Here is a 27,384-nt window from a genome sequence, read left to right as displayed (position 1 = left end):
CTCTTTGAGAGCTGGGAAAGCTTATAGAATTAGAACAAAATGAGAGGAGGCAGCCTTGAGTTGTAATTAAGCCGGAGGGTGAAGTAAAGATAGGGAGGGGGTTAGAAGCAAACAGAAATATGAAAAATGTCTAACATGGAGGGAAGGGACTCTTTTTCAATCCCCATAATATGTCATTCATCTGGCATCCACTAATTTGGGATTTTTGAAAAATCGGACTAAGAGAGGTTATAGCTTGTTATAGCCAGATCTTGAAAGAAAAAGAACTGCTAAATTAATTAAGCCTCCTCCATGATGGGAGAGACAGTGAGAAATAGGGAAAAGTCTTGTTTGACTTAGTTAAGAGTTTTCCCAGTTCATTCCTAGAGCTCTTTAGAAATCTCATTAAGCTACTTGTAAATCCTGGTTATTCCTGTCCAATTTTTCCCTTATCATAAATACTTTGGAGTATTAAAACTACATTAAAAATTTACAATTCTGACTTTTCACTATCTTAGACTCCTTCTCCTCTTTCCCTCCTCAGTTAGTACCAAAAGAGAAGAGACTAAATAGGTATGGAAAGCCTCAAAGTACTGGGAGCTTTACTGTGCTATCTCATTTAGTCTTCACAGAAACAACTCTGTAGCAGAGATAGTGTTTTTCTTGGTTATCAGAGGGGGGCACCTGCTGGGTGCTCGGGGTTATGTTAAGTAACCAGGCTAAGGCCACACAAGAAGGAAATTGTGAAGCCCCTGCTTCTAAAAAGCAATTCTTCCAACTCCAAAGACCTCCTGCTTTCCCCTAGACTATGTTGCCCCTAAATTGAAAATAATCATTGACTAATAGGGGATTAAAAGATTTTTCTTGACAAATATTGCTTTATTAATCATTTAAGTGGCTGTGAATTCATGAGAAGAACACATGTTCAAAAACAAAGGTTATATTCATAATAGACAAAAACTGGAAATAGCCCAGATGTCCTAGTTTTAGAAATGGAGAACGGATTAGCATTTGCCAGGGTTTGGGGGTGGGGAGAAGCTGTGTTGCAGGAGGGAGGTGGGTGTGGTTATAAAAGGGCAATACCATGAAGGATCTTTGAGGTGATGGCACTTTTTAGTATCTTGACTCTGATGGTAGATACATGAACCTAATGTGTTTAAAATTATATAGAACTAAATGTATATGCACAGATGAATATGAGTAAAATGAGAACTCTGAATAAGACTGGTGAATTGTATCAGTGTCAATATCCTAGTTGTGATATTATACTAAAGTTTTGCAAAATATTATTGGGGAAAGTTGAGAAAAGGGTAAACAGAATCTCTTTGTACTATTTCTTACAACTGCATGTGAAAATACAATAATCTTTAAAAAATTCAATGAAAAAGGAGATAATATGTAGTGGGAACAGATATATATATAAATTTAACACATATAATGTGTGTATATATGTAAATTCAATATATAAAGATGATTCAATGAAAACTGAGATAATATGTAGTGGGAATATATGTATTTATATATACATTAAATTTTATTATATATATATATAAATCAAGTGTATTCTCTCTGATCTTACAGAAGTTTCTTTTGAAAGATGATGTTACAATAATCTTGTAGGTTTGAGTAGTTCAGCCAAGACTTGGAGACAAGGTGGTGGGACTTCCAGCTCAGGGAAATCATTCCCCAGGGAACAACACAGGTCGCTGAGCCTGATTGAGTGCAATGGAATGGGAGTGTGGTGTGAAATTTGAAGGAGTAGATTTCACGCTTCATTCAAGGCCATAACTTTTCAGGTTCCTCTGCTCTTTGCTGAGAGAATAAACTCTGCTTCCTGAGGCCTGGTTACAATGGGCCCCAGCTAGAACCAGCTACATAATTTGCTGGGCCTAGTGCAAAATGAAAATGTGGGGCCTCTTGTTCAAAATGTACTAGGAATTTCAAGACAGCCACTGCAGAACATTAAACTAGGTGTGGGGCCTCTCCAAGCACAGAATACTATGCGACTACACAGGTCCTGGCCCAAGTTAACATTTCTGCTAAATCCCCACAGCTGCAACATCTACAGAACACTGACCATCACTCCCTTTGCAGCCCCTCCCGGCTAGTCTGAATTGACTGAGATGACGGAGGCCCAAATGGCTCTTTGGGATCCATTCACTGTGTAGTCACAGTTCTGGACATTGGTAAATCCCTGCTGACTGATGGACTGGACTGCTGCTCCATAGATCAGATATAGAGCAAGAGAGGGTGGAACCCAGAGGCAGAAGGCATGCTGGAAAACTCTGGTGCCCATTGACAAAAGAGAGGCTGGTGAGAAGCAAATCAGGCTGGTGGCCATTCAGAAAGTGTACAATGGATGGAGAACTAAATTACAGCCTGGAGACCTGGGCTCAAATGCCAGCTTTGACACCTTGGAGATAATTAATTTCTGGGTGTGTCAGTTTCCTCATGTGTGAAATGAAGATAATAACAATAGTACTTTTCTCATTGGGCTGTCATGAGGATCAAATAAAATCATGGATAGGAAAGCACTATGAAAACTTTCATGTGAACAGAAATGTAAGACATCTCAGTTGACCACCAGTCTGATTATTACATACACATCCCTAAGCCTCTGCTAGCAGGTGGTGGCTGGCCTGATCCAGATGCCTGAAATAAGAAGTAAGGTTAAAATGCATGGCTCAGACATCCAGTTCTGGCTGAGACAGAGGAGTCCCATTCCCCACCCTCATTCCCAGTCCTCCCTCTTACAACTAAAAAATGCTGGCTATAATACAACAAAAAAACATAAGAAGGCTGAAATATAGGAAGAAGAAGGCAGACAACCCAAGCACCTAAGGACCTGAGAAACAACACAACTTTGAATACTCTGGGTTTTCTTTTTTCCTCCCACATATCTCAGATAGGATGTTGTAGAAGACTCCAACCTGAAACGTCCCACAAGCACAGATGAAAAAAAGTGTTCCAAGTAAAGCCTGTTCATTGTAGCCACAGGACTGGGGAAAAGGTTACCTAACAATAGAAAACCTTTTTTGGCAATACTCACTCTATTCCAACTAAACATCAATGGCACAACTGCATACCACTCCTCTGGGATTTCAGTGGGGCTGAGTGGAGAGCTGATATTCTATCCCCTGCCTGGCAGAAACAGTTAGTCCTCTTATTCCCCCATCAGAGCAGGTTCAGCTTGGCAGTGAGCTGAGTCTCCACTACCAGCTAGCAGCAAAGAGACTGAACAAGGTGATGTGAGGCAGGGCTAGTTGGTTTCAACAAGCAATTACTAATTCTCTGGAAACAAAGGAAAAACTGGATAATCTCAGCAAAGAAATAGAAAATGTTAACAAGAACCAAAGGGAAATTATAGAACTTAAAAACACAATAACTGAAATAAAAAATACTCACTGAATGGGCTCAGTGGTAGAGATAACAGAGGGTATAATCAGTGAACTTGAAGATAGGTTTGTAACGTTTACCCAACATGAAAAAAAAAAAAAAGAGAAAATGACCGAAAAAAAGTGAACAGGGACCCAGGGAGCTAGCTGTAAGACAATAACAAAAGTGCTAACATGTGTATCATTGGAGTTCTGGAAGAAACAAGTAAGGAGTGTGGGGCTAAAATATATTTGAAGACGTACTGGCTATGAATTTTCCAAATTTGCCATGACATAAACCTAAAAATTCAAGAAGCTTAGTGACCTGAAACAGAATAAACTCAAAGAAATCCATACCAAAACACACCAAAATTAAACATCTAAAAATTAGAAGTCATGGTCCAAAAGACATCACTCTCTGCCACCCCATGGGTTTTGGGGAATTCAGTACAGAAGATTTTCAGAGAGGTCAGTCTCCCCTTTCTGCATCATAACAGGGAAGAAGGACAAGTCCCACCTACTTCAAATCCTGGCTTCCCCAAGCTTAACCTTCAAGTCTATCATTCATTCATTCAAAAAACATTTATGAGCACCTAATATTTGCTAGTCATTCACCTCATTGCTAGTGAGACAACAGTGGACAAGCTAGAGTCTCTGCCCCCATGGAGCTATATTCTAATAGGTGGAGAGAGACATACAGGACATGTGTTGAGAAAGAGGGTAACTAAACAGAGCAGTACTTATTTAGACACATACTTTTCCCTGAAAAGGATCTTACATCAGCCACCCTTTCATTCACTCAATATTTATTAATCACTCAAGCACTCACAATATCTAAGAACCTGCTCGGCCTTGGAGACACAGTTCCTGCCCTCAAGGAACAAAAAGTGTTCTTGTAGGACAGGGTTGCTTAACCACAGTACTGTTGACATTGGGGATTGAATAATTCTTTGTTATGTGTGTTGGGGTGGGGGCTGTTCTGTGCATTGTACAGTGTTTAGCAACATCCCTGGCCTGTACCCCTAGAAGGCAGTAACATCTTTCCTCCAAGTTGTGACAACCAAAAATGTCTACACACATGGCCAATGTCTCCTGGTAGGCAAAAACACACCCAGTTGAGAAGCACTGTTGTAAGGTAAACTGAAAAGTGAACCAGTAGTTGATATAAAATGTGATAACTGCTTTGATAGAGAAACCTCCCTTGGCTCCACATTGCTTCCAGGCCCTTTAGAGGTGGCCTTACTCCACTTCCAGCCTTATTTCCTGTCATGTGGTCAAGCTCCCACTATACTGCACTCTAATCATCCCCAGAACATGGCATGCCTTTTTCTTTCTCTAGACCTTTCCATATGCCCTTTTCTCTACCTTGAATACCCTCCCCTGGCCAGCAACCTCAAATGGCAGAGCACTCCTTTTAAATCTTTATTTGAGGTGTTTGTCTCATTTTGAGGGCAGAGACTATGTCAAGTTGATCTCTGTATCCCTAGTGCTTAGCATAGTGCTTACTTCCTGAAGGAACGCAAGGATGCAGAAAAGAAAAAAGACGTAATTGTCCCTAGCTCTCAGATGGCTTCCATTCTCCTTGTGGGAGGAAAGAGAAACAGAAGTGAAACATTCCCATTCTGTACAACCCAGTTTGTAGTAGAGTTAAGTGTGAATATTTGCAAGATGTATTACAAATGATATATCATGGGCAGAGGATTCATGAGATGAAAGAATTGAACTGAACCTTGAAGGCTTTGATAATACGAAAGGTAGTGAGGAGTAGCTAAGGGATGGGAGTGGGAAAAGATAATAGAACACATTACATTCCCCAGACAGTGAGAAAACAAAACCCCAGAGAGTGTAGACCTGACACCCACTTCATGTACATAAGAGGTCTACTCCCACCCTGAGGTTTGCTCCTACCCTGATGTCTGGATAAATCTTGGATCCTTTAAGCAGGTACCAAAGGAAAGGGTTAAAGAGTGATGGGAGTTTTGGACTGCTGGAACGCACTGGGAGTGACAGGTTTAAAGAATTAACACAGGCACACCGCCATCAAATAAGCTGATATTCCAAGCACAGGAAGCAAACTCTTCCTTAGCACTTCTGATTTGGCTAATTTAGACTGAACACCCATCATGTACAATGTGCTTCCTATATATTGTCTTGCTTAGCTTTCACAATAGTAAGATGGATGTCTCAGTGGCAAAATAGATTCAAACCAAAGTTTTCTGATGATGACAAAGCCTGGTTACTTTCATTGTGCCATACCGCCATGGTTAGCTGGGCGGACCCAAGTTTGGGATCTGGAGATATTCTTAGTGAGCTACTTCCTTGCTTCCTTCATTACTTTTCTCCCTCTCTATAAGCTTCTAATCCTGAGATACCCCATCCAAAAGAGATGGACAGTCTCTGTAATGGGGCATCCACAAATACTTCCAAGATTGGTATGACAATTTTACCCAGATAAAAAGGCTCCTCTGGAGGGTTTCCAGGGGAAATTTTTATGGAATAGGAGAGACTTGAGCTGGGCCTGAAAGGATAATAGTGCTTTTAGACAAAGCAGGTATTTGGGGTATAGGGTAGAGCGATCTATAGATCTTAAGGTCTCGAGTCAGGGAAATGTAGTGTGTGTTGGCATTGCCTTCAGGGAAGAACAGTGAAGAAGACTGGTGGGGCCGGGCTTAAGAGTTCATGTTGGCAAATAGCGGGAGATCAGACTGGGTAGAGCCTAAATGTAGAGGAGTTAGGAGTTTACGTGAGTTCTGCAAGCTGGTATGTGTAGACACAAGAGCCTGCCTAGACAAATATAGCTGTAGAGACAGTCATGGATTAGTTGACTGGGGCAGCTGGGAAGGCTGCCACTGGGGGTGGGTAATATAATTGAAACTTCTTTCGTGCCAAGATCCTCTGAAATGGAAATCGTGAACAAGGGCCCACCAATGACGAAATTGTGTGCCTAGGGTTCCTTCACCTCCATTGTCCACCCTCCCTTCTCTTTGGATTTCAATAGCTCCATCTTGCCCTTCTGCACACAGCGCCCTCACTTTCTGTCACCGGCAGAGTCTCACCCAGAACCACCTTCTTTAGGAAGGATCTTTTTCTCTCACTAACTAGTTCTCTTTCCTTCCTCCAACCAAACCATGTCACTTTTTCTTAGGGCTCCATCATGTTACTAGCACAAACCTGATTAGACAAATTCACAGTAAACGTTAATGGTTTGATAATGTCTTAATAATGTTCAAATTAGAATGGGAGCCTGCAATGCCTTTGCTAGAAACAAGGGTTGCCATGAGACTTTAGGCTTAAAGGGGGATGGTGATGGGGTGAGGATAGGGTAGGGACAGGAATTTGAGACGGGGACCTTTTCATGACCTTTGCTTAAAGATAGTCTTGCTTGTTTCTTAAATATTTGAAAAGAGGCTTCCCTCCATTCCCCTCACTGCCCCCTCCATATTCTCCCTATCTTGTTCCTGTATTCCAGGATCCTACCAGAAATAATTGTATTAATTAAACAGCATTTAGATGCAGAGAAAATGCCCAGCTTGGTTTGGGGAGAGAAACTTTTCTTGAGTTGTCATGGACCTCATAGAATTGTAGCTGCTGCTATTGGAGCCATGTTCACACCTCCCTTGAACACTAAAATTAACAGATGGGACACCTCAATCCCGGGCACAGTTGTCAAAAACCACAGTTTAAATCAGTCACAGACAACTGTTTCATTCCCCACACTTGCCTGGGTGTAACAACTGCAGGAATGCCTCTGCTTAAATCGCATCCAGTGACACCACAGAGAGAGACATGTCTAGGCTGCATTCATTCTCAGGCCTTTCTGAGCTTCTTTTAGAGCAGGGGTCAGCAACTTTCCCAAAATGGGGTGCCAGGGTTCCAACCCATGTTGTTTTATAGGACTAGTGCGTGTGGACTTATGTATGCAAACAATGGCAAGGTGGGAGGGTGGTGAGGTAGGGAGAAAAGAGGGAGTTACACGGACTCTTGCAGAAGGAGATATGGTGGCCAACTATTAGCCAGAGACAGAGCACTGCTGGATGACAACTTACAAAAATAAATGGTGAGGAAAGAGTTTTACCTGTTGCTTCTGACTCGTGTGCCTGTAATAGCTGTTCTATGGGTCACCCCTGGGTATACAGCCAACTCTTTGATAATGACTCATCCATTTATTCATTCACTCAGGCACTTGTTGAGTGGTCACCCTTTGTGGGACACTGGAAACCCAGACACAAATAAGACGCTGTCTTCCCTCAACAAGCTCACATCACAGTCTAGTTTCTGTTCCCAGTAATTCAACTATTTATTTGATGAACTCACTGTCATGTATTTCACTAGCACTTGTTGATTGTCAGGCACCATCCTGCACTTGTGGTATGCAGAGGTGCCAAGAAAAATCAGACAAGATCCTCAACTTCAAGGGGCTTCCAGTCTAGTAGCATAAAAAGACAAGTAGACATTTCCAATTTGTATTCAGTGTGGTAGGAGACATTTGGCTTAGATGAGCCTCTAAGACACCTTCTCATACAAGATCCCTGATCCATAGGGAGTATACCTTAGATTTGGGGAGAATATTTGGATCAGCCTTGGGGGAGGCAGATCCCTATGTCTGAGAGTTGTCTTGTCACTGTACCAGGATGAAAGAGATGTTACCCAAAACAAGAATAAAAACTGTTTACCCAGGTGCTTGGTAAACATTTGTTATTCTTGTTTTGGGAACCATTTATTTCACCATTCCGTTTACAGACGAGAAATAAACTGAAGTTAGTGAAATGAAATAGGGAGGCCTCCTGATCAACAGATTCTCTTCTACTTGTGGTTCACGGGCTCTGGAGCTTCTTAAGCTGACAGTCATCCTGTCAATGTCCCACTACCTTCTGCTGGCAGGTCTCAATCTGGGGGTCTCTAAAGGCAGGAAATGATACCCTTAAGCTATTTTTCAATATTAAAAAAATCATAGAAATTGTACATTCAGCCAAGACAAAGCCACAGAGAGCTAAGTACAATATCATGTTTCTTTGCTTTTGACTGAAATTATATTAGCTTTGGTGTGGTTAGCTCATGTGGATCAGAAGCCCTGAGTGAGTAAAAAATTGGGAAAATGAATTATTCCATAATAAATGCAGCTTTGCTAGATAAAAATTTTTCCAAATGTGGGGGCTACAGGGGGAAAAATAATAAAAGGGATCCTTGGTGGTGAAAAGGTTGGAAATTACTGGCCTCCACGTCTGGATGCCAAAGTTTGGCTGCAGATTCAAAGCCTGTGACCACAGAATCCTGGGATTATTGGCATCTGACACCCCTGATGTGGTTCCTGTTGGAAAAGCAAACATGCTCCCTGCCCAGCTTTCTAAAGTGTTATACATTAACTGGCTTACAAAGCACCATTCACGAGTGGACAGGTTTTTTTTGGATCGCGGTTTACTGTGTTTTTGTACCTGCAGTGAAAGAACGTTTCAGAGGAAGCACAGGCTTGCCTAAAATCTACAAAGCTATGCTATTGCCAGACAAGCACAGAGCTCCTTATAACTTACAGAGCTGGAACAAGCTGTCCACACCTTTTTCCTTCTCATTGACAGCCTTCATCCAGTACCTCTGAGAACGCACATTCCGTGAACACACGCAAAATAAACTAAGAATATCCATTGGGTATAAGCAAAGAAGGAGGGGCCCTGCAGGCTAGAGAGTGAGGAAGGAGGTTTGAAGGAGCCTGGTTAGAGAATCATTCTCACTCTTCCCATTGACTGAAAAAGCTTTCTGCAGGAGGCTTAGGGGGAGAGCTCAGGAAAACTTAAGGGAGAGGGGGCCTGAGGCTTCTGGAGAGAAAAGGGATTTCCAGGAACATTGATCCTAGCCTACAATTTTAAATAAAATTTTAATTTAATGGTGATAAAATACACATAAGATAAAATTTACTGTCTTAACTTTTTAAGTATACAGTTCAGTAATGTTAAGTGTATTCACGTTATTGTGAAACAGATCTGCAGAACTTTTTCGTTTTGCAAAACTGAAACACTGTATTCATTAAATAACTCCACATTTTCCCCTCCCCTCTGCCTCTGGTAGCTGCCACTCTACTTTCTGTTTCTATGAGTTTTACTACTTTAAATACCTTATATATATAGAATATATAGTATTTGTCTTTTTGTGACCGGCTTATTTCACTTAGCATAATGACCTCAAGTTTCGTCCATGTTGAGGCATGTGTCAGAAATTCCTTCCTTTAAAAGGCTGAATAATATTCCATTGCATGTATATATTACATTTTGTTTACCCATTCATCTGTCAATAAACACTTGGGTTGATTCCACCTTTTGGCTATTGTGAATAATGTTGCAATAAGCATGGTGGTACAAATATCTCTTCGAGATCTTACTTTCAGTTCTTTAGGATGTATACCCAGAAGTGAGATTGCTGAATCATATGCTAATTCTATTTTTGATTTCTTGAGGAACCACCATACTATTTTCTATAGCAGCTGCACCATTTTACATTCCCACCAACAGTGCACAAAGGTTCCAATTTCTCTATATGCTTATCAACATTTCCTATTTTCTGTTGTTTTTAAATTTTTAATTTTAATTTTTGTAGGTACATAGTAGGTATATATATTTACGGGGTACATGAGATGTTTTGATGCATGCATGCAATGCATAATAATCACATCAGGGTAAATAGGGTATCCATCTCCTCAAGCATTTATCCTTTGTGTTACAAACAATAGAATTATACTCTTAGTTACTTTTAAATGTACAGTTATTATTGACTATAGTCACTCTATTGTGCTATCAAACACTTTTTTTGATAATAGCTTTCCTAATGGATATAAGCTAATATCTCATTTGGTTTTTGATTTGCATTTTCCTAATGACTATGGATGTTGAACATCTTTTCATGTACTTGTTGGCCATTTTTATATCTACTTTGGAGAAACGTCTGTTCAAGTTGTTTGCCCATTTGTGATAAGATTATTTGTTTTGTTACTGGATTTCAGAATTCTTTATATGTTCTGGATATTAATCCCTTATCTAATATATGGTTCATAAATATTTCTCTCATTCCATAGGTTACCTGTTCAGTCTGTTGATTGTGTCTTATGGTGCTCTAGCCTACATTTAAAATAGTTTTAATTGGTAAAATACAAGTTGTATATATTTATGGTGTATAATAAGTTTTGAAATGTGTATACATTGTGGAACTGTGAAATCAGTGAAACCAAACTAATTATCACATGCATTATCTCTCACGCTTACTTTTTTGTGTATAGTGGAAACACCAACACCAGCTCACATTTTTTAAAATTATACTTTAACTTCTGGGGTACATGTGCACAACGTGCAGGTTTGTTACATAAGTATACATGTGCTGTGTTGGTTTGCTGCACCCATCAACTCGTCATTTACATTAGGTATTTCTCCTAATGCTCTCCCTCCCTTGACCCCCACTGCCCCCGACAGGCCCGGGTGTGTGATATTCTCTTCTCTGTGTCCATTTGTTCTCATTGTTCAACTCCCACTAATTAGTGAGAACATGCACTAGCCCACATTTTTAAAGACAGGAAAAATGTGCTAAAATGAAGAACAAATCCAGCAAGAATGATGCTCATATGCCAGGGCCCAGATTAGATGATTTCTCCAAGTCCTTTGGAATCAATGTTCTTGAGTTCCAGCCCCGCTGGTGATGCTCCTCCAGAGCCCCTCCAAAGCTTTTGGGGCACCACTTTTTCTTTACACTATTAGCTCCAAGCTGCTTCTACAGAGAACGGACCCCTTTCTAAGTAACCTCTTTAACGCCTACAACTTTCTTGTTGCTTTCTCCATACGTATGCAATCTACCTTTTCAGACAACAGAATCTTCAGATAGCAGCCTCAAATCTATTTGTAACCCCTTTGCTGTTCCAGTTAGGGAAGAGGCTAAACTCTAATTTTTTTTTTTTTGAGACGGAGTCTCGCTCTGTTGCCCAGGCTGGAGTGCAGTGACCGGATCTCAGCTCACTGCAAGCTCCGCCTCCCGGGTTCACACCATTCTCCTGCCTCAGCCTCCCGAGTAGCTGGGACTACAGGCGCCCGCCACCTCGCCTGGCTAGTTTTTTGTATTTTTTAGTAGAGACGGGGTTTCACCATATTAGCCAGGATGGTCTCGATCTCCTGACCTTGTGATCCGCCTGTCTCAGCCTCCCAAAGTGCTGGGATTACAGGCTAACCTCTAATTTTATGGGAGCCATAATGGCAGGACTTAGACATATCAAAATTTTTGCAGAGGCAAGTTGGTCTAGTGTAAAGACTGTCAGACCATCACTTTCTTGCTGTTCAACAGTTGACAGATCACTTCACCTCTCCAAGCTCCCATTTCCTGTCTGAAAACATGAGGATAACCCCACCCCATTCTGCTGGGGTTTGGTGAAGTTTGTTCAGGAGAAAGTTTGTGTGGTGCCTGGCACACCACAGGAGAGCTCAACTATTGGTAAGTCCTTCCACTGGGTCTGGACTTTTCAGCCAGAGCAAAGCATGCCCAACCAAAGTCCATCATGACACCAGCCCCAAATGCATGACTTATCTCTTGTTCTTGTGTCCCTCCGGTCCAGTCTCCACAAGGTTGCAGCAAGAGTGATCTATTTACAACTTTTATCTGCTCATCACACTCTCCTGCTTAAAACTCTTTAATGACTCACTGAGTGCTCTTCGGGGGAAATTCAAGCTTCTTAATGTGGCTAAAAGACCCCATGTTGTGGCCTCTGTCTTTCTCTCTCATGTCATCTCTCACCACCTCTCCACCATAACACTCCATACTTCAACCACATTGGACTTTCAGTTGCTTCAACAAACAGTCCTGCTTTTTTCAGGGCCTTCACATATTCATTTACCCTTATCTGGAACAGCTAACTTTTACTCACCTTTAAGTTCAGTTAATATGGGCTGGGCGCGGTGGCTCACGCCTGTAATCCCAGCACTTTGGGACGCCGAGGCAGGCGGATCACGAGGTCAGGAGATCGAGACCATCCTGGCTAACACGGTGAAACCCCGTCTCTACTAAAAATACAAAAAATTAGCCGGGCTTGGTGGCAGGCGCGTGTAGTCCCAGCTACTCGGAGGCTGAGGCAGGAGAATGGCGTGAACCCGGGAGGCGGAGCTTGCAGTGAGCCGAGATGGCGCCACTGCACTCCAGCCTGGGCAACAAAGCGAGACTCTGTCTCAAAAAAAAAAAAAAAAGTTCACTTAATATGTCACTTCCTCTGGGAAGGCTTTCTTAACATCCCTCAGGTTGAATTAGGTGTGCCATGGGGCCATTCTATGCTGCTTCATGTCACAGCACTGGGCATACTGTGTATAATTACAGTCTACCTTAGCTATATTTGGAGCTCTGTGAGGTGAAGGGCAATGTCTATTTATCTCCTAGAGCCTAGCACAGCACCTGGCACATAGTATGTCGCATATGCGTCAAAAAATGAATCCTATTTTGCCTTTCCAACATTGTCTACATGCCATTCACTCCCCCACACTCTACATCTTAGGCTCTTCTACCTCACTAGAAGCCTTTCTGATCTGCAGACACGTTGGGCATGGATCATACCTCTTTAACTTTGTTCATATGGTTTTTCTGACTGGAAGGCTCTTGTTCTTCCCTCTTCCCCTCTGCGCCTCCCCTCTTTGCCTAACAAACTCCAACTTATTTAAGCCTCAGCTCAAGTTTCACCTCCTCAGTGAAGCTTGTGCTTGAAGGGAAGCATTAAAATAAAGATTTATTCTAGGCAGGATAATTCTTAGCTCATTCTTCATCATGCTTTATTATACCAAGTCCAATATCTAGCAGCCTTCATCACCCCACCCTAGCAGTTAGACTGCCCCTCCTCTGGGCTCTCTCAGCTCCTTACAAAACCTCTATCATAGCACTTCCTTAATGCTTTGGGGGATAGATTTTGTTTGTTTAGTTTATGTTTTTCTCCTGAATGAGGTAGGAGGACATGTCCCTACACGCTCCCCACCCCCTGCCGGCCCCTTGTAAGGGGACCTTAGTCTCATTTCTTCAATTAAAACGAAACATAAATTCTGTTCCCTCCCCCCACCCTTTGTCTTTTTTTTTTTTTTTCTGCCAGTGTGCCCACTCATTACTGAGACAAGCCAAGGCTGCTTCTCTTTCAGGAAGCATCATTTTTTTCCAATTAGCCTTTGATTAGAAACAGTACCATTGCAGCTGGATTGCTTTTAACGCCTGCTGGTGATGGGCTGCCTGGTCATATGGAAACAGTACTGGCCCATGGAAGCCCATCTCTGCCTCTGACCAAGGGTCTGAATGTGAGAAACTTCCTTTCCTTCCCTGGGTCTCAGTTTACTCTTTTTATGAACAATGAGGAACTTGAACTTAGTGTTTTGCTATTTTAAAGTGTGGTCCACAGACCAGGGGCATGAAGTACCAGTGGGCAGCTTGTTAAAAACACAGAGTCTGGGCCCCACACCAAATCTCCAAATCAGACTCTGCATTTTGGCAAGATCCCCACGTGATTCTATCCACAACAAAGTTTGGAAAGCTCTGTAAGCTTTGCAGATGAAAGATTCACTGAGGCTCTTGTTAAATATGCAGCTTCCCAGGCCATTGTCCTGGAGACTCTAATGAAGTGGAACTGGGATGGGGTCCCTGAAGTTGTATTTGTAGCAAGTACCTGAAGTGACTCACATCCCCAGAGAACTTTGTGAAACGTTAGGTAAGTGATTGATAAAGGCCCTTCCACCTTTGAAATTCTGCAATTCTATATGCACTTGTTCATTACCAAGGATAGTAAATAGTGATACCTAATTCAGAATTCTGGGACTTACCCCTCTCTCCATTAGGGTAAATATTTTTTAAATCATCCGGGGCTGTGCCAGTGGGGAAAAGGAAGAGGGATTACAACAAATCAAGCCAAGTCTTCTTGACTGGAGAGAATCAGCACCTCTGGGATTCAAAGAGAAATTAAATTATCTGCTTAGTCCAGCCTCTCTCTCTCTGAAGCATTCAAGCTTGATATAATCAGATGATCTGAAAGACCTTCTTGGGTATCGAAAAGGGGATATTAGAAATGGAGGGTGCAACACCTGCCCCACACTGGCAATGGAATCCAGGAGAGGGGTTCCAAACAAGCTGACAAGGAAACCTGGAGAAAGCCTCTCCCTGAAAGGAATCCTATTTTCCAAGCCCTCAGTGTGGATGCGTGGCCTGAAAAGGGGTGTTTTCTGATTTGTGTATTTATATAAATTATATATATAGTTATATGCTTAACAAGTCATCTTTATTTGGAAAAGAAAAAAAATTATATAATTTACATAAGATCAGGACTGCCCTGGAAAGTTCAGGATAGAAAGTTGCCAGTTTTTCTCCATGTTTGGGTTTGTTTTTCTTATAAATATGCCCTAAGTTCCATTGCTGGTAGGTTTATGGCAACATCTGAGATTTAGACAGGTGGAGAGAATGTGGAAGGGCATTCAGAGGGTATTTTTCTAGGCAGGGAAAGAAGGGTAGGCTCTGTCAGCAAGAGTGAAGTGTGAATGAGCATTGCATAGCGACAGCTGAAGTCAGGGGAGGAGGTGCATGAGAAGCTACTGGGCTGTCCAGAGCAGAGGCCCAGGTCTGGGAACAGGGGACGCTCAGACCGAGTTGCTCAAGTCAGGGCTTTCTCTTCTTCCCATTTCCTCCCTACATCCAATCTGTACATCAGATTCTGACAATTCTATATGGACAACTTTTCACTCTTATTCCTCCTCTCTACCACCACTGCTCTGGCCTTAATTCGGAATCTGCTTTTGTCTCTATCTGGACAGCTTGCAACAGCTGTGAAGACCCTTTCCAGAGTGTCTTTACTGGTACAAGTTTCTTCTCAAGCTTGAAAAGGCTGTCTTTCTCTACAGAAACTAAGTATATAGAGACCTTACTGAAATAAACAATCTCTTGCATCTTTTTTTTCTCCTGGGAGAGATGCAAACTCTAACCCAAATGGCAAAAGAGATCATATATGCTGCTTAAATTCTCACTGAGTCCTCACTGAAAAGGAAGTGGAATTCACAAGAGCAGGGGGTTATCAAACTAGAGAGGGTCTCAGATGCCTCATGGAGAGCTTGTTAACATGAGAATTGCTGAACACTACCCGCAGAGTTTCTGATCCAGTATATGTGGGTGGGGCAGTGGTGTGTGTGGTCAAGGATGTGCATTTCTGACAAGTTCCTAGGTGGAGCTGAAGCACTGCTCACACTGTGTGGACCAGGGGAGGACAAAGGAAGAGAGGCTGAAGAAGGGAAGAGGCAAAGCTGAGGGAAGAGAAAAGGGAGATGGAGAGAGAACTGAATGCTTTCAGGAGGAACTTCCTTCAAATACCAAACACCTTTTTTCTTATAACTCAACCCCTAGTGGTTTCTCCATTTCCCCATTTCTTTTAGTCTAAACCAGTGCTTGCTAAACTTATTAACCTCACAGATTATGAGAATTAAAAAAAGAAAATAAAGAAATATAGATTTTATTTGAGGCCCCTCCTAGGATTAGTCACTTTAAATTTTGCCTAGTTAGGACATTCAAAAACAAATACATACCTATCTTCTACCATGACCAAAACTTCATATAAGGAAGGACATTTTTAATAACCAAAAGTAAAATGTTATGATCTCAAAACTAAAGATAGTTATTTAAATGAAGTACATTTACTTCTATGAAGAAAGCATACTACATTGTCCTTAGTTTTCTCTTTATACCACAGCCTGGTGAAAACTTTATTACAGACTACCATTGGCTGCTGTACCAGCATTTGGGAACCACTGATCTAAACCACCCAAATTGTAATTCTCAGACTACTGCACTTGTGTTTTCCTGCCAGAACCATGCGTATTGGCTCTGTAACTTTGCCACCTCAGGTAATCATCAGTTCTCGGAGAGACTCTTGCTTTTTGGGACACCTTTCATGCTATTGCCTCTATTTAGATTGCTCACTGCCCACCTGGAAAACTCTTAATCTGTCTTCAAATGCTGCCAGCTCCATGAAGTTTTTCTGAACCTCATCATCCTGGAGCAATCATTATTCTATCACTGGTGTTCCCACAGCACTTGCTCCTTTGCACTGGACTCATTTATTTACAGGTCTGTCTTCACTAGGCTGGAAGTCCTGGAGGCCTAGGTCCAAAGCCTAGCAATTGGCAGGGTACCTAGAACATAGTGCTGTAGAGACGTCTTAATGAAAACCATGAAGAGGAGTTGGACTTGGTTTAATGATCAGAGAAATGAGACAATCGCAATGATTTTTATTGTAGTAAAAAACATAACATTAAATTTACCATCTTCACCATTTTTAAGTGTACAGTTCAGTTGTGTCAAGTATATTCACATTGTTGTGCAACAGATCTCTAGAACTTTTCCATCCTGCAACACTAAAACTCTATACTCACTAAATACTACTTCTCCCTTTACCCTCCCCAAGCTCTTGGTAACCACCTTTCTACTTTCTGCTTTTATGATTTTCACTATATTAGTTACTTCATATGAGCAGAATCTTATGGTATTTGTCCTTTTGTGACCAAAATGATCTTTTAGAAAGATTTTACTTGCAGGGGACTTCAGGATAGACCAAGGTAGATGAAAAGGACATCATGAGTAATCAGGGACAAGGAGAACCTGATGGTAATGGGGATAAATCTGTCAGCAAGAGGCCTAGCCAGTCTGATTCTTGTATCCAACTTTTCTTTGGATTAGAAACACCAAGAAGTCCCATTTCCATCTACTTTCTTTGTCTCCACCAGTGTGATGGTCATGGAGCCAGTTGGTAAAATACTGCTTAGATGAAGAATCCATAATCATCTTGGTCCTTGGGAGTGCCTAGGGGAAGCTGACATCATTGCTTCTCTGAACACAGGTCAGCTGAGAGCTGCAGAGTTGGCCCTCACATAATTGTGATGTTGCTCAAACTGTTTCTTAGAATCTCAGCCTCTTGTGTTTGTTTGTTTGTTTGTTTGTTTTGAGATGGAGTCTCGCTCTGTCACCCGGGCTGGTGTGCAGTGGCACCGACTCGGCTCACTGCAACCTCTGCCTCCCGGGTTCAAGTGATTCTCCTGCCTCAGCCTCCCAAGTAGCTGAGATTACAGGTGTGTGCCACCACACCCAGCTAATTTTTGTATTTTTAGTAGAGATGGGGTTTCACCATGATGGCCAGGCTGGTCTCAAACTCCTGACATCAGATGATCTGCTTGCCTTGGCCTCCCAAAGTGCTGGGATTACAGGTGTGAGCCACCGCACCCAGCCTCAGCCTCCTGTTTTTCACGTCCTTTTCTCCTTCCCTCTCCGTCAACCTCTTCCCAAACCCAGTGCTTTGTGTTCTTTATCCCATTAAAACCTGATCTGAGAAACAACAGTCATTTGTGTCTGAGGGTAAATATGATAGTTATGTGTTTCTTCTCGCAGAGAGTGTAGAACAGTGTGAAGAGTAGAGAGTGTAGAACAGTGTGAAGAAGAATAGCCACACTGTTAAAGAAATTGCAAGCAACAGGTAGAGGTATTTTGGAAGACATGGAGTCTTTCTTGGGCCTCTGAAAACTTGGTACTAGAAGTCACCACCTGATGACACAGGCTGACATTAGCCAAAGCATCTTATGCATAAAAGGAGGTCACTTTATTCCTGTTCAACTCTAGAGGGAGATCTGAGATCTTATTTTTTGTAAATGTGCTGTACCGATAATTATGGTGTTTCTACCATACATTAACTCTCAGCTTCCTCATGTATAAAATTAAGAGGTTGGACAAAATAATGTCTAAGTTTCCTGCCAGCTTGGACATTTTGTGGTTATATGATTATTGGTTCAATGTTTTTTGTTTTTGTTTTTTAAAAAAAGAATGTCAGTCAGAAATATTGAAATCAAATTTTATTTTTGGAAAATGACATTACACACATCTTGCAAATGTACACAGAAATGAGAATGCGATGAAGAACAGAGCTTGAGAGCCAAAATGATTGCAAGAGCAGCTCTTTGGCTGCCTGGTATTGAATGCTGCGAATCTTCAGCACTCACAGTTCACAGCACCTTACACACATGGCGAACTTCTCTAGACAACCTTGAAGTCCTCTGACCCAAGAAAGCCCTCACTGAATTGTGGAGGGGGTAGGGGAAGAGGGATGTTGCAGGCACAGGAGATGAAAAGGGTCTGCTCCAGCTGATTTATGGGGGCCTCACCAAACCTACCAGTCCAAGTGGGGTCAGCAAACCAAAAAGGAGAATGCCTCTTGAAATACTGCTTTTGAATCACAATCTCAGAGTAGATTAGGTATTGCCTGGGACACTGATAGTAATGCATTTGAACTCATGCGCTTGTTTTTTTTTCTGGCTATAACTATTCTAAATAGGTGGCTATAATTCTTAAATATCTATTGTATTTCTCTCATTTTTTCTTTTTTTTCAAATAATTATTGGTCATCCGTCAAGCAGAGTCTTCTGAGGTCTCTAAGTACCTCAAAACAGCTGCAGGGATAAGAGACATCACTACCTACTGTCTTTGGATTACGTGTGATTCTGAAAACTGTTCAATCCTGAAATGTAATCAAATGGCCAAATACAACCCCAATTTACCACTGATTTTTACGTACAGTTGAGTCTTTGATCACAATGCCATTCCTTAAGAAATGATTAATAACTACTGAGAGATGGTTGAGAAATGCCTTTTCCCCACATTTTGATTTGTTTGTTGTTTGCTGACTTTACTTGGCTAGAATTATTAGGCCTCAAATCAGATATTTACAACTGTAAGACACCTGGGAGCAGGGAGAGGGAGAGGGCAAGGGGGGTGGGAAAAAGGACTACAAAGAAGAATATATTCTTTTCAGAGGTTAAAATGAGTTATTTAAGAAATGCGATGTACAATACCATGCATTTACTCTCCAAAGCTAGTCACTAGCAAGCTAACACCTCTAACACTACAACCACCAATTACAGCTGTTTTGCTACAGTTACTCAATTCTAACTACAGCTATAGGGCAGAAAGGGTGGGCTGTTTCCATTTTAAACTTTCTCCCTTTGAAAATGGCCATAAAAGCATTTTCTGTACAAGTTTAATGGCACAAAAAGGTGATCAAAAACATTTTAAAGAACTTACCACACATGGGAAATGCAAAATTCAATCAAAACATGCATTAGTTGTATACAAGTCATAAGGGATCATTGGCTTCAAGCTGCAATATATTACAGGACCATACATTGGAGACATTTTGGCATAACCTCTTACTTGTTCAAACCCCTTTCGGATAACTTATAAAGAAAAGTCATTGTGAATTTTGGCATTCCATATGGTATTGCAAAGCAGTGACGTTTCCAAGGGCTTTGCACTCTGTTTAATAAATTAACACCTACAAGCTGGCTTCTTTAGGTCCACTAATTTCTCTTATATGGACTGTCTATTCAGTATCATGAACAGTTGGTGTCAAGAGTAAATGTTTAGGCGACTCTAGTAATAGAAGGAAAAAATACATTTCAATTAAGCGAATGTCTCTTTTTATAGTATAGATTTGTTAAATAATCTTTTCATTTAAATCAACTCCAATTGCCTACCAGTTTAGTTAAAAAAACTCAACAGCAAGCCCCAAACAAGATTATTTATAGAGAGTTTAATGTGTAATGGTAAAACTTTAAGCAATTACTCCCCCACCCCCATCTAGCCGAAACAAATGACAGGAGAAATTACCTGTGGTCCCTCATTATATTATATTGCAGCTTTAAAAATTATGGGCAAATCAAACAAAATCAATTATTAGTATTTAGCTGATATAAATCCATGGCTGGATTTTTCTCTTCAGCTGATTATGCCTCTGAGCACGCTTCACTGCTCCACAAAATGGCAGACAAAAAGGAAACACAAAGTATTCTGTACAGTGCTTGGAAGGCAAAGACCTAAAGATACATGAGCTATAAGGAAACTGCTTGTAAAGATCTGCGGAGAGGGATTAAGAATGGAGAAGAAGAAAGGGCCAGGATCAGGTTGATTCCCACCAACATACTTCTGATTGGACTGGGGTAGGACCAGGGCTGATTGAATCCGGAAATAATTTATCAGCAGTCCCAAGGCAAAATCACAGGCTAAGAAGAGGCACATGCCCAGTGTCTCGATAGGGAGGAAGGAAAAAGTACAAATAAATATAATAAGGGGAGAGAGAGAATTGCACAGGACAAAGGATGGATGTTTATATTGTGGAAAGAGAGAATGATAACATAGAGTATAAACTGAGAATAGAGGAAACCAGACAGAGGAAGAAAAGTTAAAGAGACACACAAGAGGTAGAGTGGCAAAAAGCCATTGATTCCCTCAGGTTATTGACCTAGTAATGAGAAATGCTAATGCCTTCAAGTCTTTGCCTTACTTACAAGGTGACTTCTGTTGTGCCATCTGACCTCTCCCAACTAACCTGCCCTTCTGATCAGGAGCAGAAAGACGCCTTAATTCCCAACTGGAATTCTGTACTCCCCTAGTCTCAGGCAACCAAGGTAAGAAAAAATCACCTCTGATTCCAGAAGATGTTGAAGCCAATAAACCAAGTGATAAAAAATTAGTCTTGTTGGCTGGGCATGGTGGCTCATGCCTGTAATCCCAGCACCTTCGGAGGCCAAGGTGGGCAGATGATTTGAGGCCAGGAGTTCAAGACCAGTCTGGCCAACATGGTGAAACCCCATCTCTACTGAAAATTTTTTAAAAAGCCAGATTTGGTGGCATGTGCCTGTAATCCCAGCTACTCGGGAGACTGAGGCAGGAGAATTACTTCAACCTGGGAGGTGAAGGGTGAAGATTGCAGTGAGACAAGATTGTGCCACTGTACTCCAGCCTAGGTGACAGAGGGAGACTCTGTTAAAAAAAAAAAAAAAAGAAAGTTAGTCTTGTCAAATTATAGCCAATGTCACTCTAGCTAAGCCAAAGTGGGAGGTCTGCGTAGATCCTTAACAAAGGAACAAGGCAGAAAGCAACACTAAGAGGCTGGGTGTAAAGACCATACTAGACTTTTAGAGATGAAAACAAATTCTGGGGACCAGCCTTTAGGAGAAAGGGAGGGAAGGCACCTTTTCCTGAAGGGATAGATGGGGCAGCATTCTCATGCTCCACCCCAGATGAACTCCAAAACACTTATGGTTCCCTTAGGAGACCAGTCTGGGACTTAAAGTCAAAGCCCTTGATTCAGTGAAGGCAATACATGAGTAAGGCCTGGAAATGGATCCAAGTGGCCCTATGCGTCCAAGGACAGGTTCCAGTCACCTTTTAAAAAAACCAATGCCCTTTATTTCCATAGCAAACTGGACCACCATAAAATAAGTTGTTCAAACCACACTGTCCCAGTGTTTCTATCTGGGGAAGTCTCTTGGCACAGATGTTTCTGAGGTGGGTTGATCTTTGGGAACATTCCCATGAGTGTCCTGGAGCTCATTTTGGGGATATAGGCATCCTGTTCTCCTGTCCTAGGGATATGGATTTTTAAAAAATAAAAGTCATTTAGAATCAAATGTGCAGGGTGATTGGGAGCATCTGTACCCAGAGTATTGAAGGGATTAGGAACACAGACAAAATTTTGTTTGAGGTAAGCACCGATCACTGGTCTAGGACTTGGACTAGACGATTCAAAGAAGAATCTCAGGGTTCCTTGCCTTCTTCAAATAGCTACACATCCACTTTCAGGTTCCTTGGTTACTTGTGACTGGGGAGGAGGAGGAGGAAGGAAAGAGAAGTACCTGAGGAGTGGGATAAGCCCAGAAGGAGGACTCTAAAACTGCACTAATAAATACCCCCTTAATCCCCAGGAAGAGCCTTGCAGCAAGGAAAACCACATGTTTTTTACCCTTTTGCCCTGGTTTCTGCTGTGGAAGGCCACAGTAGCAGTGTACACAAGAAGATGGGAAGAGTGTATAGAGTACACAGCTTGCTATTTTGGTGCAAACACAGGAGCCAATATTTAACATCAACCAGGGTACATTTTTGTCACAAAGCCCCTTGCTTATACTTGGAAACTGTCCTCATCAGAGCAGGATGGCTTTGGGAACATTGTGGATGAGGGCAACCACAGCAAGACCAGGTTATTTTCTCTAGCTCATCTCACCCCTATATTCTAAAAGAAATCATTGCCAGTGAATGGTAGCCACACTAGTTTTTTAAAATGTTGAAAAGCCATCTCAGAAAGTTAGGATGAACAAAGCTATTGTTCCACTCTTTCTTTCTCTACTCTGGAAACAAGAAACATTTCCCTCAGCCTGGAAAGACCAACCATTATGAGATGACACAAGGTGAACTGACAGTGAAAATCAGTCTTCCTCCATTCCATTTGGGCAAGGCAAGCATTCAGGGGGGCCTATTCAGAGGGCTCCTCAAGATGGAGCAGTGATCTCCTGAATCAGATGGACAAGGCCAGGGACCCCATTGCTCCTATTGGCCCTCAATGCCTCACTCTCTTCAAGGACATCTGCAACCCATGTGGATGGGAACCATGTGAATGCAGGGAAAAGGGGTTGTATTAGGTTGCTGGGTGGATTTCCCACCGACATCAGGGCAGCAGCATGTGGCTCCAAGATGCAACATGACCCTGGGAAATAACTCTCAGGGGCCTAGTGGAAGGCAATACTGCTTAGGGGGAAAAGGCCCTAGAATAAGAGCCAGGAGGTGTGGGTTCTAATCCCAATCTTGCCCCAGCCAGCTGTGTGACCTTGGGGAAATTACTTTACCTCTGTGTCTCAGTTTCCTGGCCTGAAGAATGAGAAATTTGGAGTAGAGGAGTAGATGATGTGATCTTAAGGTTCCTTCCAGCTAGAAAACACTATGATTCAATCTAGGCTAATACTAAAGTCCATAAGGACACAAAGCAGTCATGCTAATGGCTATCCTTTCCAAAACAGTGAAGAGAAAAGGAACTTTTCTCTCAAATTACCCCTAGTTAACACTACTTATGAAGTTAGTTGTTCAGCCCAGCCCCAATATATACATTTTCCCCTTCTTTGTCCCTATTTCTATTTCTGTAGGGAAGAAAAATCAGGAGGTAGGAACAAGCAAGAGATGGATTTTGTGTGTGTGTGTGTGTGTGTGCGTGTGTGTGTGTATAAAAGGGAGGGAGAAGTATAGGGAGTGGTGGCAAATGCTTGCTGACTTGATTTTGCTGACTGTGCAGAAATTAACACACTAGAACTTGAGTGGTAAAATTGGATTGGGTAAAATCGGGAGTGAATGACAGGGGTGGAGGAGCTCAGTTACAGACACACAAAAAAATTTGCCTTGAAAGTGGGCCAATTTAAAATGCAATTAATTATTGGAGACGAATTTTGGACTATGCCAAGCCCCATCCCTTGCCCCCTCCAAAATGGCCATAAAGAAACATTTCCTTATACTCAATTAAAAGTAAGATGGAAAATGTACTACTGTTATTGAAGATTGTTGGTTCCAAGGTTATCCTAAAGAAAATATGTCTATTTAGTATTTTCTAGTAGTACATATACCGCAATCAAAGAAATGCTCAGAGAGCTAGTGTGAGGCCCAAGCATAAGGAAATCTGGATTCTTCCTCTGGTCCTGCTCTTTACCAGCCTCCATTTCCTCATCTTAAAATAAAGGTGTTGGACTAAATGAGACCTAAAGTGAGACTATGGGTGGAGTCACTGGGGGGCTTTGGCCTGAAGTTTAAAATCAGGCCTCCCACCATTCTTTATGCCCACACCCCCTAATCCAAGTATCACTTTTTCCCAATTAACTACAAAATGTTCTGGGAGGCACTAAGAAAACCCTGAGCTTCTAGAAAGAAATAGGGACTGAGTAAAGTGAATTTATTAATGGTTTTGAATGGGTCTACAAATAAAGGAGAGGGGCAAAAAGAGATCCTCATCATTTGGGGTTCTTCAATGACCAATTTCACCAGAAACCAGTAGTACCATCATCTCACTTCTCCTGAAACAAAAATGTTTCTGGTAGCTACAGACATCTGAAACTTGTCTAGGAGCATCTAAGCTACCCCTACCACCACTAGGTTCCCCCTACACAGTGCACATCAGCAGTGCCACCAAGTTGCCACCAATCCATTACAGGGATGTCCTGTAGTATTTCCTAATTTTGAAGCAACTGCAGATGCACACATATACACACATGTACCACCCCCTCCCACCACCACCACACACACACACAGCAAGCTCATTCCATTTAGAGTGGAGGAACAACTGCAAACCATTCAGTAGCCAAACAGCAGCTTGGCTTTGAATGCTGTGCCTTTCAAAATATCTGCACAATTACAAAGAAATAAGGAAATCTTCATATCTGCTAAAAGCAAACACAGAATTGGCATGCATGACCTTCACTTAAATTTAGTTGTCTTTGCCATTATGGGCTACAATTACAGAAAAAAAAAAGCAGTATTATAAACCTGTATCTCAAAAGACTGAAAACTGTTTCAAATGATCAGTCCTTAGTAAAGAGAAATCCTTTCTAATGTTAAAGACAAGTGAAAGATTTCTGTGTCTTCAGTATGAAATATTAGGATTATAGATAAAAAGAGTTGCTTAAAATATGCTGTAACATTTCATTTAAAATATAATTAGAATGTCTGGTCCACATTGAAATTATTAATGCAAGCATAACTGCTAAAAAGCTATCAAAAAACTGATTCTATTGAATTGGCCTCTGCTATTCATTTTGTTTTCTCCTGGAGGTTACTGTTTGGCAGTGACAGCATAATTTCTAAACTACATTATTCTTCTGCTTTTTTTTGGTAAATTTTCTTCATGTGTTTTTTAGACAAAAGAAAAATCACCAGTTTATAAAAAAGGAGCCTGAAGAGTTTGCTCCTGAAATACAGACATGAGTTTTTATAAAAAGGATATTGATTTCTTGCTATAAAAAGAGACTGAAAGGTGTCAGACCTGAAAACAAATTCTCACAGTGTTTTCAGTGTTGGCTGTTAACAAGGCATTCAATAGAACAGAGATAGATGGATACCATACAGTTCATGTAATCATGTGGTATGTTAGACAGCCTCCTAGAGGAATCAGGTATATGAAGTCCCTTACTCCAAACTCTTATCAATTGCTTATTGATTCCAAATTGCCTCAGTGGAGAGATTGAACAGGAATTCACTGTGCTTTATAAACTCTTCCAAAATGTCTGCAGTATTTTCCAATTCTGCCTATTCTCTTAGCTAACCCAGCACCAGGATCCTAAGCATCTGGTGTCACAATTATAAGTTGCTGGTTATTTCTCCCCATTGACAGCCAGAATTGGTGCTGGACAACAAACCCGGGCCTCAATCAGGAGTGAAGAGTGAGGCTGGGGAGCTGCCTTGCTGTCCTTCCAGGGTCATTCACCATTCTTGAGATCCAGAGAAAAGGGGCACTTGTGTTTTGACAAAGTCATTCTTGGATCTGCCAATGAGTTTTTTCCCCCACACAAACATTTTAAGTGCTGTGTATGTAAACAGCCCTCTACAGAAGGAAGACTGTATGGGCAAAATGAGACAGGGCAAAAATAACGCAGGCACCTAAGCTTTCCATTGAAAGGCCATGGACTAGCACATTTTGTATCCCTGGAAGGTTGCCCCAAAAGATGGTTATCAATCTATCTCTCATAATTGGTAACTGTGGATCAGTGGCCCAGAGGAGAAATCACAGGAAAATAAACCGAACATATTAGAGTGTTTTTTTCAAAATAACAACAACAACAAAATAAAAACTTGAAAGCACCAATTGCCCTGTTGGACACTTGAGCAGAAGTACCCTACTACAATGATAGGTTTGGAGTTGTACTCTGGACTCTGAGCACTCTCCCTTCCTTTACATGGAATCGCCAAGCGAGTCCGAGTCATCCAAGGACAGAGGCAGGTACAGGTCCTATAAGAAGAGAAGAGACAAAGTTAATTCTCTTTTTCTTGATATCTTGAGCTCTGGAATGGCTGTTTTGTTTTTATTAATACTTTCTTTAATTTTTACAACGTAATAGTTATAGATTCATAGGAAATTGAAAAAATGTACAGAGAGGTACCCTTGTACCAGTGAACCCTTCAATCAATTTTCCCTAATGGTACCATCTTGCAGTTTAACATGCCATCATTTGTGTGTGGGGTGTGTATGTGTGTGTGTATAGAGTACTATGCAATTTTATCATGTGTGTATATTTGTGTGACCATCGCCACAGTCAAGATACAGAACTGTACCTTCAACACAAGGCTCCCTTGTGCTACCCCATTAGAGCTCCATCCAATCTTCCCCTCTTCCCTGAGCCCTGGCAACAAATAATCTGTTTCCTGTCTCTGTAATTTTGGAATTTCAAGAATATTATATGAATGAAACCATACAGTATATAACCATTTGTGATTGGCCATTTACATTCAGTATAATTCCTCAGAGACTTGTGTAAGCCATTATATGTATCAATAATTTGCTCCTTTATATTGCTGAGTAGTATTCTATGGTGTAGATGTACCACAGTTTGTTTAGCCATTCACCTGTTGAAGCACACGTTGAATGATTCAAGTTTTGGGCTATTGCAAATAAAGCTGCTGTAAACATTCCTGTACTGTACATGTTTTTGTGTGATCATACATTTTCATTTCTCTGGGACAGACACCCAGGACTAAAATTGCTGAGTCATATGGTAATTCCATTTTCAGTTTTGTAAGGAATGCCATATTGCTTTCCAGTGTGGCTATACCATTTACAGTCTCACCTCCTGCCAGCAAAGTATTACTAGTTCAGTTTCTCCACATTATGTCCAGTATTTGATGTTTTTACCATTTTTCATTTTAGCCATTCTTGTGGATTTGCAGTGACATCTCATTGTGGTTATAATTTGCATTACCCTGATGGCTAATAATGTTTAACATCCTTTCATGTGCTTAGTTTTCATCTATATTTCTTCCTCAATTAAATGTTTCTTCATGATTTTATTCATTTCTGAATTAGATTTTTTCTTACTGCTAAGTTTTAACAGTTATTTTATATTCTCCAAGTAAGCCTTTAATTAGATATTGGGTTGCAAATATTTTCTCCCAGTCTATATCTTGTCTTTTTACACCTTCACACCTTTTGCATGGTCTTTGGCAG

The 27,384-nt window shown here is 41.3% G+C and overlaps 1 protein-coding gene across 11 annotated transcripts in view; it reads right to left on the bottom strand.

Annotated features, from left to right (window-relative positions):
• Positions 1-18,199: 18,199 nt before the first annotated feature.
• The window catches only part of LOC105490477 (doublecortin), a 125,440-nt gene continuing 116,255 nt past the window's right edge, over positions 18,200-27,384 (bottom strand). For 7 of the 11 annotated variants that reach the window (XM_011756159.3, XM_011756163.3, XM_011756161.3 and 4 more), the window contains one exon: positions 18,200-26,172. In XM_011756159.3, the coding sequence (XP_011754461.1) occupies positions 26,116-26,172 (57 nt within the window). In that variant the 3' untranslated portion in view covers positions 18,200-26,115. The remainder of the gene's footprint in view (positions 26,173-27,384) is intronic. The other 4 variants (XM_011756156.3, XM_011756160.3, XM_011756158.3 and 1 more) reach the window with 1 other exon arrangement.

This window comes from Macaca nemestrina, chromosome X (genome assembly GCF_043159975.1).
Source record: "Macaca nemestrina isolate mMacNem1 chromosome X, mMacNem.hap1, whole genome shotgun sequence".
NCBI lineage: Eukaryota > Metazoa > Chordata > Mammalia > Primates > Cercopithecidae > Macaca > Macaca nemestrina.
The sequence above is the reverse complement of the archived record's forward strand: the minus strand, read 5'-3'. Positions and strand labels throughout refer to the sequence as shown.